The 24538-nt window shown below is 40.6% G+C and overlaps 1 protein-coding gene across 1 annotated transcript in view; it reads right to left on the bottom strand.

Annotated features, from left to right (window-relative positions):
* Nucleotides 1-4975: 4975 nt before the first annotated feature.
* The window catches only part of SSU72 (SSU72 RNA polymerase II CTD phosphatase homolog (S. cerevisiae)), a 36767-nt gene continuing 17204 nt past the window's right edge, over nt 4976-24538 (bottom strand). The window contains exons 4-6 of the mRNA XM_009325255.1: nt 10407-10546; nt 8455-8573; nt 4976-7397 (exon numbers count right to left, since the gene is read on the bottom strand). Of these exons, the coding sequence (XP_009323530.1) occupies nt 7296-7397; nt 8455-8573; nt 10407-10546 (361 nt within the window). The 3' untranslated portion in view covers nt 4976-7295. The remainder of the gene's footprint in view (nt 7398-8454; nt 8574-10406; nt 10547-24538) is intronic.

The raw sequence follows: 24538 nt of genomic DNA, 5'->3' as shown, positions 1-24538 counted from the left end.
CTCCGCCGCGCCCCCGCGCTTCCCAGGGCGCCTCCCTCCGCCGGCTGCTTCCCGCTCGGAGAGCGACGGCCCCTCCGGGGGGGATCTCCCAGCCCTTTGCCCCAGGTCGGCCTGGGTCCTCCCGGGCCGGAGCGCCCGCTCGCCCCTATCTCGGGGAAGATGCCCGAAGGGGCACCCAAAGAGGGCTGTGGGTGCCCAGCCCTCCTTTGAGCATGCTGGCAACAGAGCTGGGGGCAATTCCCACCTCTGCCAAGCATCTCTCCTGGACTTGGCCCCCCAAGAAAAGCTGGGGTGATGCGGACACAGGAGACCCTCTCGCTTCTGTGACAGAAATAAAATTACCCCCTACAACTTCGTCCCGTCTATCAAACCTGAGGTCTAAGCTCCAAGCAAAAGGTCGTGCTCCAGGTTCTCCCACGGTTTTATTTCACCGTGCTATTTGGTCAGTCCAACTCAGGCCATGTTTAGGAGCTTCTGGGAAAAATAAAAGAAAATAAGTGACCAGCCAATAACTTTTTGCTTACTTGCTTGTTTGTTGTTCTTTTTTATGTAAATCGTGCAATCTGGATGAACAGAAGAGATTACAGCCACCACGTGGGAAATGCGTGGTAGCACATAGCTTGACGGTTGTTACGTCGTGTCGTGCAGTGTTTTTACCTCCAAGTCCTCGGCCTTCCTCAAGGTTAGTTTCACCTTGCTGGAACGCAAATATCATTTATTTTTTAGGCTTCTCGGGGCCATCGAAGTAGAGTTTGCTTGTTCTGGGTTTTGCATTCTTGCATATTTGTTTTCCTTCTGTTCCTCAGGCCACAATCAGCCTCCTTATGTAATGACTTGTGTTATATAAACTCCATTCTTCAAGGAACAGTCATTAACCTACTACTGGGTATTGAAAATACCAAAATACTGTCACACAATTAAAATCACTAAATGGTGTCCTCAAATTAGAGCACAGATTGCATTGCAGATTTTTTTTAACATTAAACCACACCCATGAAACATTTGATAAGCCAGGCACTTCATGCAAAAGAGCAGCAGGGCTGGGAAGGTGCCTCTCGCCGCAATCCTGCCCAACCCATCAGGGTTCCCTCCTCAACAGCCCTCTGCCCTGAGCTGCTTTCACTTCTTATTGAGCTAGGAGGTGGTTTCTACCACCTATATGCAGACCTCCGTAAAAGTAATGCAGAGATAATGCAGCTAGTTACTCCGCTAGTTGTAGAAAACATATGCATTTTTAAAGTAACAGCCAAATAAAATCACAGGAGAGAACAGACAATTTGAAGACAAGTCTCAAGGAGTTTTGTGTAACTGAAGTTTTGCCTGGCCATCAGCCAATGTTTCTGACCTCCCAGCCATCCCCATGAACTAGGCTGGGTCAGCCCTCAGCTGGGCTTGAGGCACTGAGGAAAGATTTTGTCACTGGTTCAGGCATAAGCCGGGTTTCTCAGCACAGCTCTGGAGGAGCCGTCTTCCCTTCTTGTCCATTTGGAGCAAAAGCCCTGGCTGACGGGGATTCCAAACATCACTGTGCCGATCATTTTGTTCTGTGTACACTGCGGTCCTGGTGGCACCTAGTGCCCTTTACCTCCCGCCCTCGGCTATAGGGCAGCGCAGCTGCCTGACAGTAAAACAAACTTCAGCCTAGTCCTGGGCAAAATGGTGCTAACGTACAGGGTAGTGCAAGAATCCTTTCTTGCACCCCCTGGCACTGCCCAGAATACAGGATTCACTAAATCTGACAGGCTCACGGGGCTGCAAATGTGGATAGCAGCCATTAAATTATCACAGTCTTTATTAAATCTAGTCACCACACAGAACATTTGAGTCAATGATCTTCTGTGGCACTGAATTATATTAGAAATTCCTTCTCCTCTCTTCACTTCATCCTCCTTCAGTTGGCAGGAGTACCAAGTGACATCTGCGATTCTGCAGCCAGGAACATCTCACACTTGCTTTACTGCAGCGTGGCAAACAGGTTTCCTCATTGTTCTTGCTGGCCCATTTTCAGCACGTCCAGACTTTGCTGGACCTTGCAAAGCTTGTCTTGTCCCATCCTCTTGACCCCACTACATCTAGGTTTGCTCCCCAGCCTTGGTACAGACTCTAAGTTCAGCTCTTCACAGCAACCCGTGGTGGAAACGATGAGTTCTGCGCCGCCATGGCAGGGATCAGACGGGAGGCGAACCTGGGCCAGCAAAGAGACCGCCTGTTCTCGCAGAAACAAACCAACAGCAACATTTCTATCCCATTCAGTGCCAGCACACACTGAACTCTTGGCTGCTCGCAGCCTGCTTAGCTAGAGACCCAAGAACAACCTGAGGCCATGCACGGTGTTCAGCCAGTCTGGCCTTTCATCTGCGTGTCTAGGGGAAATAAGGCCATGAAGAGGTTCTCTAGTGACTTCCATCTAATGAAGAGAGGCAGCAGGGACTGATGGTATTTGAGCAAAGTGACATTATACTTGTACGAGCGAAGACTGTGTTTTTAACGTAGGTGCTAACAGATGCTTAGACAGTTTTGGGTTGCCACCACAAGAGTTTACAATGGGTTTGTTAAACTTGTTCCTTATCACTTTAACATTGCTAGAAGTAAGCTGCTCCTTTTTGAAAACAAGCATCCACACGACCTATGGCTCCTGTTCAGCTTCAAGCCTCGTGTTGTACCGTCACCACCACCCTCACGCAGAGAAGTCCACAGTCTGCATTACAAGATCCCAGCGGCATTTGGCCTATCCCTAATCAAGCGACCACTGCCTTTTCCTTTGTTTTAACCCAACCCTGCCGCATGACCCGGTACTGTCACCCAGCCTCCTTCAGTCCTCAGCACTTGAGGGCATACAGCAAACATATCCTTCCCTCCTTATTAAATATCTTTTATACCCCAGCAATAGTGGCTAAAGATGATGAAAAGACCAGAGACGTCTGTATGGGAACCGCCTCGGATTTTTTTTGCGCTGTGAGCATGCAGCCCTGGGTAGGAATATTATCACAAGCCACATTCACAGGAACTGACTCCCTCTGCTTTGCTCTTGAAGGGCGCACAGACCTCAGCCGGTGTTCCGCAGTGCTCACACAAGTCAGAATTTATAGAAGAGTCTAACAACAACTAGAGCTAACAATTCTCTCCTTTTTCCTTTTTAATTTTTTTCTCTTCCATAAGAACCGACTCAGCTGTCCTATGCCCTCCCTGTACTCCACTGGCTGTTTTTTATTCCCCTGTTCTTTTCACAGTTCCTGTGCGAGCACAAGCATTTGTGTTTGTCGTTATTGATACCTTCTCCTAAGCTCCTACATGTATGAGAAATAGAAGTTGAAGCTGGATAATCTGCCTAGCAACATATTCATTAGGCTGCTGCATTGGGGAAATCTAGCTAGAATCATTGATCTTTGCACAGTCAGATCCAGCAATATTGAAACCTAGGGAAAAATGCTCTTTTCCACCATATGCAGTCTGATTGCATTATCTGCATTACTTTGTGTACTGAGCCTTATAGGCGAGTGAAGGAAGCCAGCAAGCAGAGAACTTCAGGGCTAAGACACCAGCAGTGCAGAGGGGAGAAAAGGCATTGCTCTTTAATCGCCAGTTTTTATTTACATAAGCTTATTTGAAAAACGTGCTGATGTCTCTGACAGAAAGAAGAATGTTCATGAACATCATGACGGTCTTAAGCAAGACAAGAAATACAGAAAACAGACACAAAATCAAAAGTGACTTGTGTGAAAGAAAAGCAGCCTGCAAACTAGAAGTGAACATGGCTCTACGGCTCTGTGCCTTATGGGTAGGATCTGCAGAGGGCTGAGATGCGAGAGATGGAAACATCAAGAAGTTCTTGGCAAAGATCTGCCCACACAGAAGTAGCATCAACTTCATGGTAGCAAGAGAGCAAAATCTTATAAATGCACTTCAATAGGTACTATAATCAATATGTCCTTTCATAGAAAATCAAAAAAGTGAGAGAAATGCTGACAAAACATAATCACTGCATTTAGAAAGGGGGGGAACCTCTGGGAGGAAGCTGCATTTTAAAGCCACCTCTGCTGGCCTTATGGCAACTGGGAGAACAGCCTAGATACAGCTGAAAACTCTCATTTACAGCAGAAATCTCCCATCACAGCCAAATTCTGAATACTCGCAGTCTGTGTTCACAAGGTGTTAACCCTTCATTGCTTTCCCTCATTAAACAAGAAGGCGGCCAACTAGAGGGCTTAAAAAGAAACGGACCATCTTTCAGCACTGATACTCATCAACAGGAGCATCCATGTATCTACAAGGCAGGGAAGAGCACACCATCGTCATATATATGCCACCCCACTCTTAAAGGAAAAATACATTATTTTTCCCATTTCCTTTAAACCGAAGTTTCTCTTGAACTTTCTTTTTGACACACAAAATAACTTTGACCTTGTGTTTAGCCAGAGTTTATTTTATACCTACATATATATTTGTGTGTGTATGTATAAATATAGGTATCTCTCAAACAAGACTAGGACCCCATAAAATTCCTGTATAAACTGAGCTTCATTATGGATTTCAATGCAAACGAAGCATACGGAGACAAAGTAACTATATAAATGCATACATTTTTCACTAACCTGTAAGTTAGATGAGAAGTAATGTGTCCGAGGAAGAACAGCTTTAGCTGAAGAACAAGTTGTCCTCACAGAAATTTGAATACTTTGAACTGGACTGTGGATCATTCAGAATACTTGCCTGTCCACCCAGGTCAGTCATCCATCCATCCATCCATCCAGTCAAACATCCTTCCACACACTGGTAAATAAACAAATGACCAGCTCTCAATGTTGCTTTTGCTTATGAACAGAACGTTTAGGGTGGAAAGAACAATTCTGTAACATCCTGCATTCTAGATCATGTTTTTAGACCAAGGCTTCTCACGTCAATTGAAGAGCCGCAGTGAAGTTCTACCAATGAATCCATACTGTGGACTACAGCAACCAGAATTCTCTGCAAATTATGCACACAAGACGTATAATCTTTATGTAAAAAAGGACACTTCTGTAAATCTTCACATACACACAAAACATGGGTTAAAACATTCTGTTTGGGTTTTTACTGCCTTTCTGTAAAACAACAACAAAGAGCTCTGCTTAGGATGAATTAAGTTGGAAGTAGAAAACGTTTTCAAACACTCTCCAAGTTTCACTGATACTGTATAGGGAAGGAAAACTCTGCTCAAAATACTCAGTACCGTGCTTGCTTGAAATGTCTTTTTAAAGATATCAACTAAAGCAGTTCAGTCCTTACAGAATCCTCTTCTTCCTTTGGCTGTAAACATCCCCATGGTAACAAGCGATGGTAGAAGACAGACAAATGAGCAGAAGCAGAGGAGGCTGAATGAAATCCTTCAAATACAGAGTCTCCAGAAACAAAATGGGACAGGACAAGCCAATCAGAAAAGATACACTCTGCAAACCCTATCACAACTGCTGCTTGAAGTCCCCATCCCCTAATTGTTCCGATCTATTCATTCATTCTCCACAAAATTTTTGCTTTAAGTATTTTTAACAGACAAGAAAAACAGCACAGGTAATTCAGGGATAATAAACATTCCTGAGACCCGAGTATGATGCAATGACCCATTTGGACATCATCCAGGACACAGATTGAGCTGGCAGAGGTCTAAGTTTTCCCACAAGGCAGTTGAAACCACAGCCAACCCCCAGATCCCAGGAGTAGAAAGAGGGGCCTGACTCAACAGACTTCAAGACTTGCAACTGCAAAGAAGCATTTTCAGATATGGACTTGCAGTTTTGAGGTGTGGAGCAGATGCCTTTTAATACATGCGAGTGTGTTCACTGAAAGAGGTTAAGTAGCATTGCCATATGACTTACTACATACACAGCCAAAGTTGTCTGCGAAGATGGATAAACACTGCCCTAAATTGAGACAAAGTACTTGGCACTAACTTGCTGCATGTGCAAAATGATTGAAGTTAAGGAAAACTAGGTGATTCGTGTAAGCTGTCAGAGGTCAGTGATAGAATGAGAGAAAGAAGCCAGGAACTCAAACCCCATTTCATACTACTTCACTTTTAACATGTTTAAAAAGTTGTCCTCACATATCCACGCATTAAGGAGCACACAGACCTCATTTGCTCCAAATCATTTACAGGTTCTTTTAACAACTTTTAAGATCTTCTCTTGCCTGTAAGCAGCAGCACTTTACCATTCACATTTTGAACGTCTAATAAATTGGTTTGTTTTCACTTTTATCAGTTTGAACAAAGAGAAGTCTGAGCTTTTGCTCTGTTTGTATACGCATACTCAGTTTCTGGATTTTGAGCTGTGACAAGCATGTTTATTATTGCTATATGGGAGGAGAATGCTTCTATTCAAAAGATATTTCAGTTAAAAAAAAAGCTTTAAACTATTTCCATTGACAGTGGAGTTTGCCATTTCTCCCCATCCTCCTTATAGAAGACACATATGTAATTGGCCCTGACTGCTGCAGTTACAGCCTCACAGTCTTATTAATCTCACAGGCGGTAATTCAAAAGCAACTGAGACCCCAGAAGATTTCCTGGCAGTGCCCTAATTCATGCAGAGAAAGCAGTTCACTTTAGTTCAGCACAGGATCAAAAATCATTACGAAGCTGCCCAAACACACAGCCTCTCTGAACAAGGGACGCAGTTCAGGTCTTTTGATTCCCATCAAGATCATCTTGCTGTCACTACCCTCTCCAAGCCACTTTGGATGAATGAGCATTCTTGTGCTACTTCAGATCTCTTGCGTTTTACCTCACGGAGCACAATCACACTTACTTAACAGACAAACTTACAGGTTTTTCATTTTTATTGGATGCTTCCAACTTTATATCTAATAATATACAGATACTCGTTTTTTATTGTTCCATTCATATCCTCACGTAGTTCAGCCATTCTGTCACATTAAAATAAAAAAAAGCACAACTGAAATAAAATAAATTTGTAAGCTGGAAAAATACATTATAAACTTATATTCAAGAAACATTCTCTTTATAATTAAAAACCTACTTGCAATAATTAAAGTAGGATTTAAAGAAAATCTTGATTTTCATTTTTAAATAGGTGGCCTTTGTGCATACTTTAATCATCTCATATGTACAACCCCAACCAGTATCTCTGCCTACCTGTGACAGAATACCTGAAACAAAACAAAAAGACACTACAAAGGAGTTTTTAAACAAACAAACAAACAAAAAAATCAATATTCGTTTTCCAGGAAAATACAGTATAAGCAGAACTTTAAACACATGCTTCCCTCATCTGTATTAAGGCCTAAGAGACAGATGTGCTTTAATAAAAGCAGACAGTATGAAGAAAAGTCCTTCCACTTTTCTCTTCAAATTCCTGTAACAGCTCATCTATTTCATTTTCCATGTCTTCTGTGTGCTGTATCTAGAAGAGAAAAAATACTAAGCAACCGGACTTCAAGGATATGATGTAGTTTAGAAACCTGTAATAATTCAATGCTTTTGGCTTACTGTGAAATCTAAACCAGCAGGTTGTACCAAACAGTGCAGCACTGGGTGCTTTACTGAGATTCCCAGCATTCCCAAACGTATATATATTCCGTATCGTGTTTATCTGCATACCCTCCCTTCTCCAACCCACTGAACTGGCACTTAACTAGTACTTTGTTGAGTAGGCAACATCCATCCTCACAAGGTAACAAATGGAAGCTTCAGAATAGCTACAAGCACACTGAACAGATGGCTAAAATTTCAAGTCCTTGAACCCTCTTAGGCTTTTTGAATCTGGAAAGGATTTAAGACCAGAATACGTCACACAGGCTGGAGTAAAAAAAAAGCCTGTTGCCACACTGGAATAGGTGAACTCATCAACTTGCACACTGTAAAAGGACACAGATCCTTCCTCTGTCCTCTTGACAGTTACATCGACTGTTGTGAGTGCAGCTTATTTCAGTCTTACCTCAAGGGCTAGGGCCCCTGAATATGAACGACAGAAAGCACCAGTTTTTCTCTTCCACATCATACACACAACAGGGTGGTACTATGAAACACACCTATATAGGATATTTTCCAAGTATATGGTGATCCAGTATGCAACTCTGCTGTTTAAATCCCACATATTACAACTGCTTTTGAAGTGGACGTTTTTGCCATAAACAGTGTTTTGAGTATGGGCTCACCATGTGCAATGGTTATGCACAGTGCTTTGCAATACTGCTTTTCACGCAAGCTATCAGCGCATTGGTTTGGAATGCACGCACAGAGTCCACTTTGGAAACCACGAACTCAGTTACAATTCATCTGTTTGCACAACAGCTCCAAAAATAACCACAAGAATTTGGAAACTTAAGTCTCTTGACACAGATTTTACTTAAACAACTTTTGCAATATGCAGCACCTTTAAGGAGCACCAAGCAAACCCCAACCCCTTTGCAGTCAGCTGGGTCCAAGGTACCCATAGGCAGTGAGCCCTCTCTACTTACACACTGGCAGAGCTCACAGATAAGGAAAGCACCCAGGGTTGCCTCCTCATGGTTATCCTGAATGTCCACATTGATCACATGTACTGGCTGACATGTCTCCTGCTCTCTGGAATTTAAATCTAGTTGAAAACAAAACACACGTAACAGCAAAACTTTGGGTGGAATGGTATCATATTTTACACAGAGTATTCATAAAATTTTTTAAAATACACAGACATCGTCCACCTCTGCGTTTTCCAAACTTGTTTTTAGAAAATTGTTGATTTAATATTGCCTTAAACAATAGTCCCTCTTATTTCAAAAATGAAAGATGGATTTTGGAAACAAAAGAATTCCGTTCTGTGGAAGGGTCATGAGAGTTTATTTGCCCTGGTCAAGAAAAGTTACTGCTCACCTTACTCTGCCTGTCTTTAAAGACCAAGATCAAGATTCTCAAAAGTCAAGAATGATTTTGGGCTTCCTCACCTGGAGAGTTTTAATTGCCCATTTTAAAAAAAAAAGCACTGTATATCCAACACTCTGAAAGTTAAACCGCAAGGTGAACACCTACCAGTTAAGCACTGATAGTCACATTGGAAAGTTCTAGCTCTAATGTGTTCCGTTTATTAGCAAGCGGTGAAGGGGAAAAATAAGACATCCTCTTCCTACTAATCCACCCATGTATTATTGTTATGCCTCTCTAACATAACCTTCCTATTACACACACTGTTTTTAAGCTACAAGTTGTTCTCTCCTAATCCCACTCTGCAACTTCATTTTGGCAAACCTGTTGAGGCCTCCATTTTAAAATTTCAGCTGTCACGTCTAGAGCCATTTGGTGGCACTCAAGCCTTCTTCCTTTCATTGGTCAGTTATGAAGGGCATTACCATGAAGTTAAAGAGATGCACAACTGGAAAATTAGCAAGTGGTTGCTCTTCACCTCCCTTCCTCAGGGTACTCACCTATAACATTAGAGTGAAAGCTGCTTTCTATGGGAGACATGCTGAACTCGCTGAAGATCCATTCAAGTACCAGGGCAGCTGCTCTCAGAACTTACCAATACACTGCAAACACTTCACTTAAAGATCCAGAACACTAATTACTCAGCTTGCAGAAGCCCAAATGTATTGTGCTCTGTATTGCTTGTGACATGACCACTGAGGACTGAAAAGGCAAGGCAACAGCCTTTTAAATAATGTGTATGATACTAGTTCAGTTGGCTGGTCTTTCAATGTAAAGGAAACACCTTAAACCTCACGTAAGCCTGTACCCAGCATTTCCAGAGAGAGGCAGGGTTCTCAGCCCAGGAGCTGAGTCAGTCATTGCTGAAACCCCATGACTTCCAGTGAGTTCCCATCAAGGTTGCTGCATTGTGTTCATGCAGAACCCAATCCCCAACCGAGATTCTTCTGGCATATCTCACTTTGATTCGTTTAAGGGCAAAGCCATAGCATGTTTGCAGAGTGTTAACCATGCTCAAGAAGTTTCTCCACCTGTGCAGGGCTATTTATTGTGGATAAACTGCTTGGTAGGTCACAGGAGTCTTCCGCAGAGAAAGGAAGGGAAGTTGCATAAGGAAGACAGCTTAGACTTTGTTTCTCCATCAACCCAGGGTGAAAAAATGCTCATCACATAGAATTTGCTAGTTTTCTAGATCCATGAGCATTTTCAAACCAAACATGTATTTGAGTTTCTCCAAATGCCTGCTATTTCCTTATGTCAGCCCTTAAAATTGCTATACATACACATTCTGTGTAGCTGCCAACACCAGTTATCTCTTAGAAATAAGTATTTGGCCATCACTTCTCTGGTACCTAAAGTCTATGTCAATGGACTGCGAGCTCTTGTCCCTGCTGGTGTTCCAGCAGCAGCAGTCAGAGGAGACAGAGATATTTCCAGATTTGTGAAGGACTTCAGGGGGGGAGGGAAAAAAGCACTCAGTTAACTTGGTTTATCAGTTCAAGGTCCTTACCTTCTACTACTTGATCATAGACTCTTTCTTCACACGTTAGGATCAAATCAAAAACATCTTTGCAGTTCTGGAATCTTTCTGGTCGTGGCTTGATTCTCTTATTTCTGTCCAACATGTGTAAAATCCCATTCTGTGTGTATCTGAAGTCGCTTGAGTTAAGTACCTTAAGAAAAGTCATGTTTTTGAGCAAATGACCAGCACAAGTTAAATTATTACTGTATCTTTAAAATAAGATTCTTTCTGTTTGCAAATATAAAGATCAGTGACCACTAAATAGATTCCTAAGGTGGCAGCATGATCCCCCATCAGGGTAATTCATGCAGTTTCTGGTTTTCAGAGGCCTGTCACTGCCATTAGCACAACGGCAGAGACAGCTTTAAAAGGCCCTCAGAAGAGCCGAGTTCCTCAGAAGGTCAACTTTTCTTGGGCAACTATTTTTATATCCATAATGCTTAGAACACACAGACTTTGCTGTTTGCGTGAGCAGAATGTCCTACATTCACTTAAGTCACTGCCCCTCACTCCAGGGGCCTCTATCTTGAAAGTCAATTATATGGTGTTTCTAGTGTCAACTGCACATCTGCATGAAGTCCTCAGGTTTATGCAACTGAACTTCCAAAGAAAATTAAATAAATCACAGAAGCATCATCCTTTAAAAATATCCAAGATATATAAATGGGAATGAAGAAAAACACTGACTTTATGCCTGTCAGAACTTCAGTCACTGTGTGAAAGGAATCTGTTATGCTGCTTGGTAGCTATATTTATGCTGGCACTGTAACCTTGAGGCTCAAATTTACATCCTGTATCCCCCTTTCAGACGGGATTCACTCATCCCACTGTTTTGTCAGCCTTCTGGGACATGCAGTCTCATTAGGAGCACACCAGGGTTGACCGTCACATAAATCTGCTCACTTGACTAAAACCAAACTCCCTCTGAAGGCAAAGTTCTATGGGTACATTAGGAATACCAGGAAAGGTTTGAATTAAGAGATGCTGGAAACTGATGCATCTCTTCCTTGCTTTGAAGCAGCAGTATTTTTAGCCATCCAAGTATGTATTTTTAAGTTAAAATAGCAGTAAGGATAACAGTCTATAATTTGAGATAACAGAAGGATTCTGAGCAAAAAAAAAAATTGCCATCATTAGTAGCAAGTATGTAAGAGGTCATCTTCGCTTATTTCCTTGTTGAAAAGGTCATATATGTACCTAGCAGGTATCTTAATGCTTTTCAGAAAACAGCCCTAATCTTTTGTAACAAAAGACCAGCAACCTTCTGCCTACCTTTTTGCAGGTGCCCTCTGGTATCTCAGGTTCTACTGCCCTAGGTAGCCAGACCTACACCTGCTGATCTATATGCTTCAAAGTGTTCTTGAGCAGTTTTCAAGCAAACGGCCTCCAAAGCTTTTCAGTCTTTAAAGTGCTTAAGCTACATTAAAAATTAAACCCATCTTTCTACCTATAAAAGTCTACTTTATATGGAAAATATATGCCGTTCTCTTATGTGTCTGCATCATCTCACTTTAACTACTTGACTAAAGAAAATTTCAATTTTGAATCACAAACTGAATGATACTTTTATTTTAATCACAAATATATGATGTCAATTCTCTCTCAGCCAACTGACTTCTACTGCATTTTTCTTCAGGTCACCCCCAAGCCTTTTACTACTCTTCTTTCCCAAAAGATTTCTCCCTTTATAATTATTGTCCTTTATAGCCCAAAGCTATCTCACAAGCAGCTCTTGTACACCAGCACCCACTGCTTCCTCACAGCACCCCTGTAAACTCTCCCTGGGTTTGTCATGCTTGGAAAAAATCCACTTCAGTGTAGCCATTTCAGACCTCTGGTTATTTGCAAAGCATGAAAATGACTGCAACAGCCATTTTCGAAATGCTTGTAAACATCTGGCTGCATTGCTTTGTTCAGTTTGAAGGTGAGCCCTTTCTGGGTTCTATAGTCCTCATTTCTACATCATGCCGTTCAAGGAAAAAAATCCACAACATCCCACACACTTTTCTGGGTTCTTTTTTTTCCCTTTCTAGGATAAAATGTTGCTGGCATCTGTCCCCTAGCTTTCCTGACTGAGCTTGGAGACAGAATTACGCATATTCAAAAAACCCACACAGTCAAGCTTTCTGCTTCACACAGTCAAGCTTTCTGCTGCCAACTTACAGCTATTTTTTTTGCAAGGGTCCATCTGCCTATAAAAGGAGATTGAAATAAGCAGTTAAGATTCATGACACTTTCATATTTGGTTGCCTGAAATCTTTTTCACCTGGAAAAAAGCAGCATACCATCCTTTCAGCAAACAGGGGGATGTGATCTGCATGATTGTTCTCAATGCATAATCATAACCCAGCTTCTTTTTTCTTCATGAGCTCAGGCGAATGCAAAGATATTACAACTTATTAATGTTGCCACTATACTGCCAGATGTTGAATCATTTAAGTCAGACTTTGCCTTCCTTCCAACAGATTTCAACTCCATGCTCCCTATCCTACGCATCTCTGCTCTTTCTTTTCAGCAGTCACTTCTTCAGAAGGTACTCACAAAACTTCCACCTGGCTTTCAGTGCTGTTACGTTGTCTGGCCGTAGCAGCCGCCTTAACACTACCATGCTCAGAAAGTCAACAAAACATGCATACATTTATCTAAGAGGCCTTCACCTACTGCAAACTGTTGGTATAGTAAATCCATCACATTTTTACAGTGAGTCCAATTCAGATATCACCTTTATTAGAATAACTATGCTAAACAGATCCACAATATAATGAAATTTATGCATGACAACTCAGTAATGGAAAGACGTGATATAAAAAGGAGATGTTGCAATACAAGTTGAGTTTTTCCAATAGACACAGCATTGTTGCTCATTCTTATGAAGATAGCTATACCCAGCTGTTTCTATTGTTACTGACTGTGCATTCTCTCCATTTATGTAAGGATATCCCCTAATAACGTAGTGATGAAGATATTATGTATTTAAAAAAAGAAAAAAAAAAGAGTTGTGTGTTTAGATTAAACCCCTAAAGCTTTTACAGCCTTTGCTACCCAAATTTAAAATTCCTGTCATAGACACCAGAAATGCCTTTTATCATCCACTCGATAGGTCTCTGCCCAACACACACAGCTAACCATCCTTTACCCTTATAATCAGTTCATCAGTAATTTGTTCACTGACAGGACCCAGAGAATAGTTTTAGCTATGAGCACTAACCGAAAGATGCACATAGCCAAGACAGTACAGCCTCCTCGCCCCTTCTTCAGCACAGCATAGCCAGCAGTGACTGTACTTAACAGACCACACAGCCATCAGTCTGGTTTTGTTCCGAAATCCAGATCATTGACAAAGCAAGAACAAGCAGATTCTACCAACTGCCTGAACATCAGCAAGTAATACTGATGCATTCTCTCGCCTCCCTCTCTCAGATTCAGTGTTTGCTTTTGCAGATGTCCTTTCATGGGATTGTTTGCCTTTTTTTTGGCACTTCAAACTTCAAAACCTCTGGCCAATATTATGTGACAAAAGGATGGACACAGGAAGTCATTCAGTGCAACAATAACAAAGAAAATACCAACAATCCACAATATCCTCTCTAAATGCCTCCCCCCGCCCCCCCCCCTGGTGGTTTAAAAGTTCTAAAATACTAAAATGTTTCCGAGTTTGTCAAGTCCTCTCCAAAAGTCTCTACTGAAAGCAATTTCAATTAAAGATACTGTATAAAGTATTCTCCCCAAACACCGGTAATACTCAGAGGAAGTTTTACAGAACTGAAAGTCTATTTGCTGGGTTTACCCCTCTTCTGCTGCTGCACTGAAGTAACTGTTTAACAGGTCCACTTCGCAAGATATGAGTAAGTCTTGGTAAAAACTGTGAACAGGAGCTTTTGCTAAAGTGAAACTGGCATATGGGAGAACGTCCATAGAATAATGCAGATAATCCTGAGAAGCAACTGCTTTCTTGTTCAACATATTCTCATAATTGTCTTCACACATTGATTATAATTAGAGTAATTCCTTGCTCTCACCTCCTCAAACCTGCCCTGTATGTCATAAAACCTACAATGAGGCTAAGATTTAAAAAAATAAAATTTTTCTATACCCCAGAATACTATTTTTCCATGTCCATACACACCACTCCCACGCTGAAAGATAACCGTAACAATTGCATTGCTTTCACAAATGTCCAACTTCCTGATGGCTGATAGTGTTTCTTGTGTCGTTGAATAGAGTGGCAAAGATCTGGTGCTTACCAGGCTATGAAATTCAATAAAATGCAGATTGCTGTTTTTGTTAGGAAATTGGATCCTTACAAACCTGAAAGATATTTCTGGCTATAGTTTCGTGAGAACTATTGTTGGAAATTCATGAAGAAAAAAAAAAATCTAAGGGGGAGAGGGGGGAAATGCATGTAGCTTTTTTGACATCAGTCAGCCCCTTAACATTGCAGGATGATTATCTGTCAGAGGTCAGCTGGGTAAAACATGTTAAAAAGAAGTGATAGGCAGTCTTAGAACGGCGACGACAAAAATTTCTCCTACGGATGCTACATGTTTTTCCATTCAGGTACTATGAAAATTAAGCGCAGAAAAAAGACGACTCAAGCACATGCTCTTGCATATTTACACTCTCTCCTAATTAGGTTTTCCAGGGTCTGGTCTGTATTTTTGTAATTGTTGAAGTTGTATTGAATATGCTCATAGTTATATAAAAAACTCATGTGTAATTAATTTTTTTTAATGACTCAAATGTTAGTGCTATCTCCCCATCTATGCCTGTGAACAATACACTCATTCCTCTGTTCAGCCATGTTCGAGAACAGCAGTTATTCCAAGTTCTATTTCAGAAGCAAACTTTTTAGGAAACTAAAGATGGTCTCTAGAACAACTTGTAAATCTGTCTATGAAGAATTAAAGGGAGCCTAGGCATTCTCTTCTTCACACTAAAGAGCAGAATCTAGTAGAAAGTGACATGGTGTTTCTCTGCAGGGATAGACAGTACCTTTTTTTTTTTTTAATAGCTCCTGGATAAAATATGGCCCATTCCCTGAAGAACTACACATGGAGACTAATTCCCCAAATACGTCAATATTAAAGCAGACTGCCAGCACCTGAAAGAGTACTAAATAATCTGCATTAAAATAATAGCCAAATGCATCAAATTTGACTTTCCATTAACAAGAATTCTGCCCCCCTCCCCTCCAGTATGAAGCGCTATCTATGTGTCAGCCTTAGACCCTCTATCACTTCAGACATCAAGGTTTTACGTTGAATACACTTCTCAAGTAGAAGCGCAAGAGGACAGCAAGAAGAAAGCAAGCTCAGAAACAGAAGACAAGATTACAATAAAGTACTGGCTGCAACTTGAGCATTTTTATCACCAAACAAGCTAATAGAAAATTACATAAGAAAACCAAGTTTTATTTGCATTAAATGAAAACAGATACTCTTGTTAAGGCACAAAGCATATGGCAAGATACAGGGTACAGAAAGCAACTAGTCTGCACAGAAGTTGTTATGGATTATGTTTAGAGAACCTGTACTTGAGGTTGGCAAAAAGCAACAGATTAGGAAAGAAAAAAAACAGGAGGCTTTGATAAATCCCAAGATCAGACAGTTAAAGGTTGAAAGAGGTACACTGCACAACAGTAGACACACTCAAATCTGTCAGAGTATAAGATCACTGCTGCTTTTCCCAGAGCAGCAGAAATAAAGAATAGCTATTAACTTCATTGGGAATAAATTAGTTAATGGTGAGGTTTTTTTCCAGTAACTAGGATGATGGGGTCTCCACCTACCATCTCAGTTTTGAGATACAAGACCGCAAAATTCCAAATGAGAAATTCAGGAAAACAGGATGGACTAAAAGACGAGTTCTGTTTCCCACTAAATTACTGTTTTGCAGAGCTCAGTGTCCAACTGCAATCAGAATGCTCTATTAATTCAGCAGGGAGATTTCAACAGCATTTCAACCTCAGAGCTTGATATTCAGGAATGGATAGACAAAAGTGACCATCATCTTAGGCCATCTAAGTTGCATGTTTACGAAGGGAGGTGTATTTCAGAACTTGTAAAACATCAGTGGATACTAAGCACCACGTAAGAAATGTAAGCAACAAAACTAAATTTCATGCCTGCTTCTTTACGCTAACATGTTTCAGCATATGATGCTGCATTTAAAGACAAAGGCTTCTCTGTTTTCATTTCTTACCACTGTGCTGACCAAAACGCTTAGAGCTGCATTTCAGTGGTGGCAATCATTGCACAGAGGCAATTTACTTTCAGAAGTGTTCTTCATACCTTAAGAAGAAATTTAGATGAATTCAACCAGGCTGTATGTAGACATCTACACCTAAGGTCATCAAGGTAGAAAGTCTTCCTTGATAGTAACTGAAAAAGAATCTGGCCTGTCTGTAGCCTAGCTACTCTGTTTTAATTCTTCCATCCTCCATGGGAAAAAAAAACAAAAACATTATTATCTAAAATATCCCTTTCTCTCCTCTTGGCATAAGGGCATCCAACCAGATCCCATCAAGATGACTAGTCTGCAGATGACTAAACTTAGATAAGTGTTGCCTTATACAATTTATATACCAATATATTAACCTTCTTAAGTTAAAATCCTGTATGATAAAAGAAAAATGATCTCTTACTGATGAAAGTATTCAGTAAGTTTCATTTTAACTCCCAGGTGAAACTGAAAATGAAACCCACAAGTGATGTGAGCTGAAAGGTTTGGGGTATGTAAATTAATTACATAGTCATCTAAAATACACTAGAGACCAATTTATTAAACATAATTGGGCAAACTACATTTGCTAAAATGTATACACACTTTTTAGGAAAAAAACATCTTTAAAGTAATGGCTGGCACCCAAAGCTTCTACATCTTCAAACAAATCTGACATGCTGATTATTCGTTTTGGTGCAGCCGCCATCATACTCAAAGACTTCAGTTCTTCTTTGTGAAAAAACAGCAGCAGAGTACTTCTCACACCAGTATGAATGGCATTTGCAGGTCTCTCTTCCATATCATCTTAATTTATTTACTAGTATCTGTATTATAAACATAAGATATGTTGTGTTAAACCCTGCTAGGCAAAATGCCTAGGAACTAGGCATTTCCTTAGAGGAAGTGTGTGTGGGGGTGAGACTGCCCAACCTTCTTCCACCTTCAGAATCGCTTCCTTTTACAGGGAATAAAAGACTAAAAATGGGCACCAGCACTACAAATTCCACTTTCCAAGCAACTGTGATTATGACTGCCAGAACTGCCTACATTCCACATCCAGAGTGCAAAGTGCCTTTCATTTGGAATTGAAATTGTGTGGTTTTAGTACAAACTAGGGTTTGTTCACAAGTCTTTTGTGGCACTGTGTAACTTATAGTCTTAACACTGAGAATATGACATCCCAAAATATCACAAAAATACTAGTTTGGGTGAAATAACATTTCTGATAACATTCGTGCCTGCATTAACGACTTGCAAAGAACTGAAGTGTCACTTGTTTTTTATTGCTAAGGACAACTACATAGCATTTCTAAGCTACAAGCTGCACAGATAAAACCCAACTGAGCACGCTCACAGCAGTTGGTCCAAATATAACAACATGCTAGCCATGCTCATTTCCTCAAGTCTGGTTGAGCCCTAAAGCTGAGGGCTACATACCCACACGTCACTGAAAGAAGCATGGAGCTCAAGTGCCAGGCAATGACTTGTCGGCGCTGAACAGCTGGAACTATATTTGAGGATGAAACTGGACAGATACAAGCTGTCAAAGGGGTAAAGAAAGGGAGCAGTGGCAAAGTCCACTGCCAAAGAGCTGGAGAAAGGATAAGAAAGACAAGGATACCAGAGGCAGAACACAACAAGATGACTTCAATGATACAGCATGTTTGACTATGCCATCAAACAGCTGACTATGCACTTCATCCAAGTGTGTACTTCAAGAGGAGTTTGATTTTGATTTCTGGAATCTACAGTGCCTTGGTCACTTGGCAAGACAGCTCAAACTACTTACAAGTCCAGTACGTGACGTGGATGTGTAACAAAGGAATACAGAAGAGATTATCAGGACCAGTAGGCAAGCAAGAGGGAATCACAAGAGGATTCCTAAGTATCACACATTGCTTTTGGATGCTCTTCTCAGGTTTAGAAACAAGTGCCAGATTTCAGAAGATGAGCAGCAAGTGTCGTAGGATTGGGCGGGGGGGGAAGTACTTTGAGGTGGCTGTGAGGAAAAATATTAGTCATTCCATTTAACATCTCAGAGAAACAGGGTCTGCAACAACTATTTTCAAATTGGTTTCCGTTGTTGTCACTGCTTTGTACTGTAGAAATCAAAGGTAATTTTCAACTAAATAGAGTTACAGCCGGATAGGGTAACTCAGATAAAGCAAAACACAGGTATTACAAAACTTAAATCAATTAAGCCATTTCATTTAACACATTTGGGAAACCTGAGAACACATTCATAAAGACAGCAGGACCACTTTTAAACAGCAGCACGCAGAGCAAGAAACATGCTGGATGAGGTCTGCAGCAAACATTCCTTAGCGCAACGCTGCAAACAGGATACTGAAGAACAGAGGAATGTGGTTAATCCACAGTCTGATTAACAACTAGTTTTGCAGAGCTTACATACACACAACTTGCGTGCCTTGGGTAAACACTTCACAATAAGCCCTTCTCACACTCGTCGTTAGTATGTCTCTATTCTTGCATTAAATTCTAAAGGTACTGAAGACTTCCAAGTCTGTCACTGGGTAGCAACAAAGCTAGAACACCTTCTCCCCCTCACCCCCACCCCAACTTACTACCTCCTGAAAATACAGTACTTTAGAATCATAGAATCATTAAGGTTGGAAGAGACCTCTAAGATCATCGAGTCCAACCGTCAACCCAACACCCCCAGGCCCACTAAACCATGTCCCTAAGCGCCTCATCTACACGTCTTTTAAATACCTCCAGGGATGGTGACTCAACCACTCCCCTGGGCAGCCTGTTCCAATGTTTAACCACTCTTTCAGTAAAGAAAATTTTTCCTCGTGTCCAATCTAAACCTCCCCTGGCGGAGATTGAATCACTTTGTTTTTTTTTCTTGAAGTGGTATCTACATTATGCCAATTAGAGGTATATGGCAGCAAGACAGTCTGAATTTCTTTCACACATCCTGAAAACAGAGACTTCAGTAATTAATACTATTTCCGATTTTAACACTACTTTCACTACCTTCTATCAAATCAGTCAAAAATAAGTATCCCATAAAGTAGCAGCATCACATTTGGGAAAGGTAAGCATCTAAACGCATATTTCATTTATATTGGATTCCCTCTTTTGCTGACTTTCTCTCAGAAGTTTACTGCAGAATTTTTTGGAAAAGAGCTCTCATGTATATGAATTTCTCAGGGCTGATTGAGCTCTATCTGGGATATGAAGCCCTTTAGACATTTCTTGCATGTGCACTAGCAGCATACATGAACAAGATCTTCCAACAAGAATTCCATGCCAGCAACTGTTCTCTATACTGAGTGGGATTTTATAAATACAGCTGGTCAGCCACTTGTTTCTACTGAGATGGAAAGCAAGAAACTGGCACACACCTCTCCAGCCAGTCCATGCTAGACTTGTAATTTGCACTGCTAAACATTTCTTTATGTTGGTCCATCGCTGAAACCTTGCCATATTTACTCTAGCTGAATAAATCTGGCACCTGGATCCCCAAGTGCCAGAACAATTATATTTGAAATACATAGAAGGATATATGCTATCTTTCACAAAACACTGTGATCCAAATAATTCTGCCAATGCCTGCACATACTCTTGTGTACTCTAAGAGCACAAGGAGTATGACCAGTGGAAAATGGTAACAATGGCCACGTTACTCAGATTTCTCTTACCTTTCACATTTTTCTGATCTTCCTTCTATCAAGATGTGGGTTATTGATCATGTTTCCAAATGCATCCAAAGTTTCCAAACAATCTTTCACTTCTATCTGTTAGAAGTTTTCAAAACGCTCCTCTATAAGTAGCTGAAAGATGTTTTATGCCGTACTATGTGGACATGGGGCAAGCTACACCAGAGTGAGTTTTCAAAATGCTTCACGGAACTGGGTGACGTATAATCCATCTCAGATGTACCTTATCAGAAAAGTCTGGCACAGTTCACTCAATTTCTGCAATTTGTACTTTTGACATTACTAAGAAATTTTTAAGATCAGAGTCATTGAACAAAAATGATGAAGCATCAAACTTTCACTTGCTCTTCCATACCCAAAAGTGTTAAAAGGCTTGTCTTACATGAACATAACTTGATCACTCCAGAGTCAAAAGCATCAAAATTAATTGCTAAAACTATGAAGATTTATTTCTTCCCAGTAAATTAAATCAAGTTTCTTTCTTCACAGTAGTATTTTTCAAAACTATCTTCTATAACTTAAGCTGTTGGTTTTGCTACAAGTTTCTAGATGCTTTAGTAAAGGTAGAAGCTATGAGTTCACAAGATTCAATTAGACAGAGCTGCTTAACTTGGAGCTTTAGTAAGAAGCAATGCTGGTAGCCAGAGAATGCTAACTTTGCCTAAATGGAAATAAATGTGATTTATACCTAAAAGCTCTACCATTTTAAAAGGTGGCAGACATGACACTAATACTCTGTACACAAAGTTCAAGCAAAAAACCCTGCAAGATAAAATGCTCCAGCAAAAAAATCTGTATCTTTCGTTACAAATATAAGAGCAAAGAACAAGAAGGGGAAACATATATTTGCAAACTTTGTGTGGAAATATGCCTTCAGTCCATCTGTTAAATTTTTTCACTATCCTTCTGCATATCCAAGAAAAATGGCATAAACATCCCAGAAGTCAGACATGGAGATTTTACTGTCTTGTAACTAATGCTAGCTGAAGAAGTTACAGTCACTACCCTGAAGATGGAAATTGTTTTGGAAGAAGGAAAAAAATATGTATAAGCATCCCTTATGTTGGCACAGAAGAAGTTGTGTGTTAATCTGAGGGAACCTCTTCAAGGCAAGAAACAGTAGTCCACTGTCACTTCTCTCCCCTCATTCAAGTCCAGGATGAAATTGCCAAACTAGGACCAAACATAGCTATGCTCATTTTTATGCTGCAGACTGCTTTTAAGTTTTATCAACTACAGATTACAACAGGACTGAGTGGGATTTAAGCCAACGCCCAAGAGCAGAAGCAGCAAAATTTTTTACTTACCCTTGTATAAAGTCCCTTACAAAGATGATAGTCTATAAACAAAGAAAGCCCATGCTAAGAAGCAAGCTATGCAAAGAGCAAACAATGAACGCCTTGCTGCATTTACTGCTAATGCTACTTACGAAAGCTTCCCATGTTGTATCACAAGCAACAGGGCCAATACATTATGATCTGCTTACGCAGCAAGACATATTTAAGCAACGCTAATTGTGCATGGTACATTCAGGGGGCCAGCAGATGGCAGGGAAGTACTTTGGCCGGACATTCAGTAGCCTTATTTTTAACATCCATTCAAACATGTGAAGTCTCAGATCCAAGTGTCACCTTTACTTCCAAGAATGCCCTTTTAAAGATTCAAATGTATGTGTTCATTCACAGAGTTCATACATTATGACTGAAACACAGTCAGTGAAATCACTCAAATTCTAAACAGACTTTACAAGTTATCTGCCTCAGACAGGATCCTTTAGTCAGAATTCTTTAGAGCATCTGTTCAGGACTCACCTTGGTTAAGGAAATTAACCTTCCAAAGACTACCTAGAAGACAGACAGGATGGCAGATGTTTTATATGCTGAAAAAAATTTAATATTAGACTGGAGTCTGTAGTTCTACCACATCCCAGAAGTTCAAATACAGATGAAATAATATTTAAATAATGTATATGTTTTATATATTTTTTAGTAATTTTAAATATTTCCTTTTTAATGTGACTGAAACCAAGAATAATGGCAGTCTGATCAGAAGCCAAACTAAAAAGTAGTGAAAACTGCTGCCTTTGAAAGGCCTGAGATTTTGTGAAGTGTTTTAGTCTTATGATCCTTCATGGAGAAAAAGGGATTGGAACTCAGCTTATGGCTGGAAGCGTATAGATTCACAGAAATGTGCCTCTTAGAAGATTGTTCAAATCCAGTTTAAACACTGCTTTCCATCCTCATCCCTTCTCTCTATTTCTAGAAGTATTAAAGTACTTTGAAAGACATGTTAAGAAAGAAAATTGAGCCTTGTGCTGCACTGCATTCAAGAGAAGTTTTGCCACAGACATGCAGCAGGCCATGATTTCACCCATTTTTAGCTTTTGCAAGGTCAGGCTTCAAAAAAAAAAAAAGAAAAAACCAACAAAAAAGCAAAACCCCAAACACACCTAAAATAGAACATTCCAAAGTGGTTTAGAGAGATACAGACACTATCCCACTGACCATGGGAATGACAGCTCCGAAAAGAAGCTGACAACTGTTCACCCTTTCCAAATCAGTGAAGAAAACCAAATGAAAACGTAAGATAAATACATGTGCCAAGAGCTTACCTGAAGTGGAATTTAATTAAGTTACTCCTCAAGATTGAGCTATACGGCCCCAACAAGCAGGGTGCAGATGCTCTGCAGATCTCACTAGTCCTCCTGTGCACCCATGCAGCGGTAATTTTCCCCATTAAGCAACTCAAAGTTGCTCTGTACAGCCTCCAGTGAAGTGGTCCAATATAAATGCTCCAGGTATTAGGGCAGTTCATTGATCCAGACATGTCAGGAATTACTACTCAAGTATTATGGATCCTAGGGCTTTGTTACAGGTGGCAGAAGTTTCTGCAACGAACAAATGGTATTCAAAAGAAACCGGGGAAGTGGTTTAGAGCAAGATATTCCTGTCACTGCCAACTTTTCTTCCAACAGCTTTTCCCCATCAATGCCTGCACGGTCATCAGCTCAGGCCATGAATCATCTGGGTATCGGTATCTTGTGCCACTTTTTGAAAGGGGGAAAACACAACTAAGCAGCAAGATCCAAGATATTATTCGATACTACACCCCTCTCAAGAAAATGAAAGTCTAAGCCCAACGGAAGGAAGGTCTTACATAACCAAACAATTTAAGAGATCTGAAGTGCAGAAAAAAAAAAAGTCTGGCTTATGCTCTAGATGAACTATATCAGAAATCAAAATCCGTGCATCTGTTCCCTTACTTACCAGGCTAAGAAAAATGGAATAAACCCACTACTTACTAACTGGCTTCTCCACATCAGTTTACTCCAATGTTAAGAAGATATACTAGAGCTAACTGATCAGTTCAAGAGCAAGAATTCTCAAGAACCTGACTACATGAACCCAGGAATTCTGAACGACTAAGACCAAGGCTGTAACAAACAGATGCTACTATCCTCATATATGCTATACCTAAATGGGAAAAGGTGGTAGATGTGATCCTGGACTAGCTGCATACTTACAGAACTTTAGTTTATTAGGAGGTGTGTTCTGACAACTCCTTTTCAGTTTTAGTCCCCGATTTAAAATTATTAATCTCTTATTGACTCCACCCTTCAGACTGAATAGAGAATGACTTCCTATTGACCTGTAAGAGAGTCTGACTTTGGTCCAACAAGCAGTTCTATTTCTTGCCTTGAGCAGAACCCAGCAACACACACTACAATGGACATGCAGTGTTTCAGCAGTGAGCTTATCAATTCTGTCGCTGATGCCAAGTAACTTTCTACAACAGTTGAGACACTGCACAAGAAACAGATTCCTTTCTTCCAGTACTAGTGTTAAGGGAGAGCAGAGGAAACTTTCTGGAAGAGATGACTATAAATACTCAAATCATACTGTCCCATGAAGCTCAGCTTGACTCCAAGACAGGAAATGCAGTTTTTCTGCAAGAAAAGCCTAATGGCAATGATGTCTGACTAAAACTTCAAGAACTAAAGGATCCTCCTTCTTCATCACCACCCTACAAAGACAGAAAAATTAATCCTCACTGCTTCTGGATGCCCCCTCTTGTCAGCTAGTCCCGATCCTCTTTGTATTTATTCCTCTTCAGGAATGGTGTCTCAAGCGGGACTGAAAAGTTTTGGGCAAGGCAGAGAACCTTTCTCACACACAGTTCTACAGTGAAGCCAATTTAGTTCAACAATATGCT

This window comes from Pygoscelis adeliae, unplaced genomic scaffold (assembly GCF_000699105.1).
Source record: "Pygoscelis adeliae isolate BGI_AS28 unplaced genomic scaffold, ASM69910v1 Scaffold36, whole genome shotgun sequence".
In the NCBI taxonomy this organism is placed as follows: Eukaryota; Metazoa; Chordata; class Aves; order Sphenisciformes; family Spheniscidae; genus Pygoscelis; species Pygoscelis adeliae.
This window is presented reverse-complemented; position numbering and strand designations above follow the sequence as displayed.